The 7,209-nt window shown below is 27.0% G+C and overlaps 1 protein-coding gene across 1 annotated transcript; it reads right to left on the minus strand.

The window, feature by feature from the left end:
* Positions 1 to 954: 954 nt before the first annotated feature.
* On the minus strand, positions 955 to 3,095 carry LOC110620163 (heat stress transcription factor B-3). The gene is made up of 2 exons (XM_021763782.2): positions 2,564 to 3,095; positions 955 to 1,688 (listed from the first exon to the last, which is right to left on the minus strand). The coding sequence occupies exons 1-2, from the start codon at positions 2,816 to 2,818 to the stop codon at positions 1,221 to 1,223; spliced, it is 723 nt and encodes a 240-aa protein (XP_021619474.1). The 5' UTR covers positions 2,819 to 3,095; the 3' UTR covers positions 955 to 1,220.
* Positions 3,096 to 7,209: the final 4,114 nt, after the last annotated feature.

A 7,209-nucleotide genomic window follows, 5' to 3' on the forward strand; every position in this document is an offset into this window, starting at 1 on the left:
TTTTCAGTTAAAATTCACTTCTAAATAATTATTAAAATAATTAAATTAAATATAATTTATTTTATTAGGTCTTTTAATAATTAATGACCGTATGTCCTCCTTCGTCTAGAAGCGAAATCGGATCTAAAAAAGAATACTAATCCAAAACCCATTAGACTTTATTCAAGTGAGTCGGCCTCATGGTGTGTTTTTCGATCCGATAATGAGAAGCAGGCCGAATGGACCACGCGAATGAATCCGTACAGAAAAAGCGTATCTCGATAACGTGACAATAGGAAGAAGAGTAAGTCAAGTCATCTCGCAATCTTATTCACATATTGTTGGAAGAAATTAAATAGCCGCTTAGCGTGAAGAGAGATTTTAACACATCTGTACGTACAGACCTGAATAATAAAGACAGGTGACACGGTAATAAAGAAATAATTAGACATCACCGATTGACAAAAAAAAATAGATAAAAAAAGAAAAACTTTATTTTCCATTTAAACTGATGCAACCACCATAAACCTATTTTTTAAATTTTAGAATATTAATAATAATAAAAAATAATATTTAATATTTATATTTTTTATTATATAATTGAAGTGAATTAAATTTTTTTTATTGATATTCAATTATTAGGTTATGGATATTTGAGTAGGTTATGAAACTTGAGCTTTGGAAAATCAGTATTACGTCATTAAATTCGTCAACACAAAAAATTTATATTTTTTATTATTTTAACGGTGTTAGTAAGTTGTTGAGATATCATTAGTTTTCAATCAAAATTAATCTTTAATTAAATTATTAAAATAACTCCACGTGAGTTCCACAATTCTTTTAATTTAAATTTATTTATAATTTTTTTAATAAAAAAATATATAAATATAGATTTTCTATACATGAATATGATAAAATTTATTAAATTGTTTAATTCTAATAATAAAAATTAGACTAATATATTTGAACAGGAGATTAACCCACAAAATATAAGACATACCCTTATGATTGAAGGGCTTGTGCCCAATATTATCATCCTTTTGAAGTACATAACACTGTGCATGTATAAATAGATACATATCCAGTTCACTGCTGCAGCCATTAAAGCTTATAATTAACTTAAAACTACATCTACTTCATGCTATATATCTAGCAAGCTGCTTCAATTCCAAGTAGCTACAGCTATGTTTATTGCTTCCTTCATTGTTGATTGATTGATTAATTTTAACTATTGATATAATTTATTTGCATGATTGAGATAATAAAACAGTTGCACACTCTCTAATCTTAGCTCTCTTTCTCTTCATCTCCCTGTCTCCCCCAACTTCTAGTCTCACACCAAATAACTTTGGCCTCTTATCGCTGTCGTCGTCTTCTTCTTCTTTCTCAAAATGTGCATATTTAGCCACTAAATCAAGAAGCTCCTTGCACTTTCTTTTCATACCAGTGAGTTCCGAGCTTAAAACCCCATTTTCTTTCTTAAGACGCTTGTTTTCATCGATTAGGATACTGTATTCAGACGAGGATGAAGTTGATGACGATCTTTGATCTTCATCAGAATCTTGTGGTGTAGTTTGAATTGGTACAGTTGGTTGCTGCTTATTAGACCATGCTTTTCGTCGACGAATTTGGCAAAGGAGCTCTCTTTCAGCCTTTCGAAACATGTCATTGCAAAACTCCCACCTGCTAGTTGTAACTTTACGAAAACCCTACATAGCCATATCACAACACATACATAATAGATTAAATAATAAACCTTCAATAATCTAATAGGTTTCTAACTTTTTTTTCCCTCTTGGAGGACTAAAAAGAACTTGATTTACCTTTGAATTTAGGAGATAAAGACTATATGACAAGAAAACAACAGGTAAAGCATGGAAGATTATAGAATACTTATAGTATAATAATACATGAAAATAGTACTTATCTCCGATAAAAATATATATTGATCTTCTTCGTAATACAAAGAAATAATCTCCTTATATGATTATAAGAGATGATGCATATGTATCATAAACACTTAATAATATCTAGTAAAGAAGATATAGTGAAAAATTTGAACGCATGATTCATACAATTATATATATTATTACTTATTTCAATCTAATTTATTATGTAAAACTGCTAAAAACATGACTTAGCATCGGATATATATTTATTGAATTCAAAGGGTTTTTTTTAATTTGAATGAATAAAAACAAATGAAGACTTGAACTATTAAATTATGAACAAGTAGGAACAGTGAAACTTCTTACATAACGTAAGATGTTTTAACAAGACATGAAATTAGGGAAATTAATTGGATGATGAAGGCCAAGTGACCATAACAGCAAAAGGGTAGGTTTAGATAGCACCATTTCACCTATTCTTTCATTCAACAACCAGAAAATTTATAAATAACCTAAAACGCAGAATTTTAGTCAATACTTGACCAAAATAACACCTTAAAATAATTTTTTTTTAAAAATAAAAAAATTAAAAATATCACTTGTAGACTGCGTGTAATCTTTGTAACCTGAATTGGTCAAAAATTAAAACGAGCACGTCTATTATATTATTATTATTATTATTTTCAGAAACTTACATATGTATTCAGTTGCCGGACAAAGCTGGAGAAGTTGCTGTGCTTGAACAGTGTTGGAAGAAGATCACGGGCAAACTCCGCCGGCTGCCAAACCACAAACCCTGTTCCATCGCCGTTCCAAGAAATCACTTGATCAGTAGCCGGATCCTCCACCAGCATGTAGGTTTTAAGCAAGAATGGAGGCGGAGTTGATTTACGAACATATTCAAAGAAACCCTTATTACTATTATTATTATCTAAAGCTGTAGACCCCATAAGAAAATCCGGCAAGAAAACGAAAGAAACAGAAAGAAAACGAAAGAAAATAAGAGAAAAAAAAAAAAAACAAAAAGAGAAGGTGAGAAAATGATTAAGAGGAGGCAGAGAAGAGAAGAAGGGCAGTTAAGAACTCCCAGCCCCAGCAATAGAAACCCAGTACGACTCCACAGTTCATGAGAAATGCAAGGGCTTTTTCTTTTCTTTTCTCTCTTCTCTCCTCTTAATTTCTCTCTTTAACAGAGAAGAAAGAAATGGTTGAAACGTATGTTCTAAGGCTAAACTCTTCCCTCATATATACTCACAAGAAAGTCAAGCCACGCTTTGTATATAAAATATATTTTTCAAAATTACGTGCATGCAGGTCCATGGTTGTTTGCTGAGGAACCTTTGCTTTTAACCCTAGGATTGAATCTTATGGTTTTGATTGTGTTTGATGGGTAGGGTTATCTTTCTATGTTATTGACTAGTCAATAAACTACAGTTTTACACTCTTTTCTCTATGTCCACTACTTTTCCATTAGGAAAATTTCATGATAATCCTTCGTGATGGTCGGGCCTTTTACATCAGACTCTAATGAAAAAGACATATTTAAAATCCACCGATTCTTTTCTAAAACAAACCAGTTCAGATTGCGTGTGCCAATCTAGTCGAGGAATCAGATTGAACATATCTCACATGAGTTTTTTTGAAAAAAAACCCAATTTAGTGATGTGATAAAAAAAAGAACAGGTCCGATCAATCCTGCTCCGCATACGCACGGGAAGAATTAAATAGTCACCTGACATAATGATAAATTCTAACACATCCATGCGTATAAATATGAACAATAAAAATATATAATAATATAACAGAAAAATAATTAAATATCTATGACGAATAAAAAAAATAAAAAAAAAATCCCTCTCCCTATTTAAATTTAAACAACCTGTAAATCTCTTAATACATCAATCCTCGAGTTTCATTCCACCTTATTTCTTTAATTTTATAGATTTACTTTTTTTTTTATTTTCCAACTGCAAGAATATGCATGACGTGGCAATAAAGCATGACATAGTATTGAATCCTTAAGTCAAACAGTCTAGAAGGTAGATAAAGACAATTTATATTATTAAGCCATTATTATAAATCTATGAAATAGAAGAGTTTCTTCACACTTTGAGATGAATATTCCTAGCATGATAATGAAGATCAACGGCTGGGATTAGAGGAGAATAGGGGAAGGTTTTAGTGGGAATAATCCATGGAATAGCTACCTAGTTTTAGTATTTTGTAAAACCTAAAGTTTTAGGTGTGCTGATACTTTCTACATTCTTTGTTCTTTATCTAACGTAGAATTTTCTCTAATCCTTGTGTCCGGTTTGGTTGGTAAAAAGCATGGCGTTCCATTTCGACAGTGATTTTAAAGTATAACAATTGTATACGATAATCTAACAATATGATAATATTTAAAATAAAATATAAATTAATCCATTTTTTAACTTTTTTAATATACATGTTTTAAAAAATAAATTATTTTTGTAAAAGATATCAGAGATCTTAAATTCTATTCTTCTAATTTTTAATCTTCATTTCAAAAAAAATATAGAGCCACCGTGTTTAAGAGCTAGCGATATTTAGTTTAAATTTAAAAAATTGACTAAATCAAATTAATTCAAAATTTTAGTTTAATTTTTATTTTTAAAAATTTTAATTATTTTAATTTAGTTCGATTTTGATAAAAAAATCTATAAAATCAAACCGTATCGATTAGTAATAATATTATTTTTGACAATATAAAAATTATACCATAATTAAATTTTAAAATATTAAAAATAAAGAATAAAAATAAAAAAAATCAATTAAAAAATCCAATCGATCAAACTGAATCAAATTAAATTAAATCAGATCAATTCGATTTAAAATTACTTGTTATCCAAAATTAATTTGATTGAATTTTTATAAATATTAAAATTTTAATTTTAAATTTATTCGATTTAATTCAATTTTAAACGGAATCATCCAAACACACCTCTCAACTATTTTACGTGATTTCATTCTAAAAACTTTTAAATGCTAAAAAAACATGGTAAAATAAAAAAAATTTCTCTCATTTAAATTTGCTGGTAAACTATTATTAAACTTTTATATTTTAAAATTAATTTTTTTAAAATTAATGTTTCACAGTAATAAAACTCGATTTTAATAATATCTTTTTAATGTCATTTTATATATAATGTTAAATTAATAAACAAAATCGATATTTTAATATATTTAGATATTAAAATAATATATAATGTAATAAATAAAATATATAACATATTGCACAACACTAATTGTAAATTAATATGAATGTGTTATTAATTAAAATATTAATTTCTATTACTAAAAGATTTACTTATAAAAAAAATACATTAAAAGATCTATACATACTACCATATAATTATTAATAATTCTTATTAACAATATATTTTAAATTTTAATATATAAGATATACTAAATTTATTACAATAATTATATATCTTGCAAAATTAAAATATTTATTGGAAAACTTTAATTAATTTATTTTAATTTTTGATGATCGCCAGAATTCTATATCGGACTAAAGTCAAATTCAGGATAAAGAAAGGCACAAAATTCAATAGAATCCACCAAATAAGCCAACTCATCAGCGCTATTCAATCTGTGATTGAAGCAGGCCGAATTAAACCAAGACTTGAATCCCTAAAAGAAATTTTAGCACCAGTGATGTGATGAGAGTAGAAGAATACGCTTGACTACACTCCAACCATACTAACATACGCGCTGAAAAGAAATTAAATAGCCACTTGATAAGTATGAACTAAAAAATATGTTCGTACATATAAAATTGCATAATAAAAATATGTAATATTATAACAAAATAACGATTATCTTCATTAAAAAATAAAGAAAGAAAATATATATATAATTTTTGAGATTAAATTTAAATATATTCTTATAAACTCTATTTTCTTAAAATTTCAAAACATCCGCATGACTAAATAATTTTGGCCCTATTTCCCGCATAGGAAGGATAGAAGTGATTTTTTGACTTTTGGCGTGCTCCCTTCTCGTTCCAAAATTTTCTTTTTCCTCTCTGCATTTGATTTTCCTGCGCAGAACCTTACTTGTCAAAACTATCCGTTTATCTCACGCTCTTGCATTTGTTTTTCACTAATTACAAATTTCCAAAATTTTCAAATATTATATGTTGATTTTTTTATATATTAACTGAGAAATATTACTTTAAAATATTAGTTTTTCATGGACCACATCAAAAAAATTTAATTAAGAGTCTTCATCGGAAAAATATTAAATTATTAAATTATATAAATTAAAAGTTTATGATAAAAATAAAAAATTAATACAAACTTCATTGATAGTTTAGCTAACTTATTTGTATATTTGAATTTGTGTTATAATACTTATTATCAGAATTTCAAATCCTGTAAAACTTAAATCAACAAAATTTATATATAATAAATTAATTTCTACTATCTGTTTATTTTGTACAAATAAAAAAATAAAAACTAATTTTATTTTTCTAAAAAAAATAATATTTTTAAAAAATAATATATATATAAATGAGTGATTATTCGATTGATCGGTTCGGTTTAAAAATAAATTAAATTGAATATTTTTAATTTATTTTTGAATAAATTAAATTTGTGTGATAGATAAAAATTAATTGAATTTGAAAGGTAGATTAAACTCTCACTTTATGTTTTTTAACAAAAAATACATGTAATTCTCAAAAAAACCTAAAACTAAAAAGAAAAGAAAATTGGGAGTTAAAGACACGCGCTAAAGAGGAGAGTGAAATGAGCTTTTACGGATAAAAGTAGAAGAAAATACAAGGTATTTGGACATAATGGGAAGGTTCTTATTTTGGTTAAGGAGCTGAGCTTTCTTGACTTGAGAATCCATTCTATTAATATTTTTTTTAAATAAAAATAAAAAATAATTAAAATGTTGAAGTGTGGTATGGATAATTATGTAGCTTCACCAACCGCAGCTCTGTGTTCCCATTTGCTTTATTCCTCAATTATTCATTCAACCGCGGCTTCACCGTCGGTCTAGCTAGTGGTGGGAAACCAGTTTCCGATTAATAAATAATTGATCACGCCATCTCAACATGAAAAGTTTAACTCTGTTAGATAATGTAACAGAAAGTACGTAAGTGAGTTTAGTCATTTCACAGTTTTATTTATATATACATCGAAATAAATTAAATAATTATGTAATGTAAAGAGATATTTTGATGTATTCGTGCGAACGAATTTAAGTGATAAAAACAAATAACGCTATAGTATAGAGACGATTAGACATCGCTAACAGATAAAAGGAAAGAATATTTATTAGGATTTACATATATATTATAAATTTTATT

The sequence above is a fragment of the Manihot esculenta genome, chromosome 8 (assembly GCF_001659605.2).
Source record: "Manihot esculenta cultivar AM560-2 chromosome 8, M.esculenta_v8, whole genome shotgun sequence".
Classification (NCBI taxonomy): domain Eukaryota; kingdom Viridiplantae; phylum Streptophyta; class Magnoliopsida; order Malpighiales; family Euphorbiaceae; genus Manihot; species Manihot esculenta.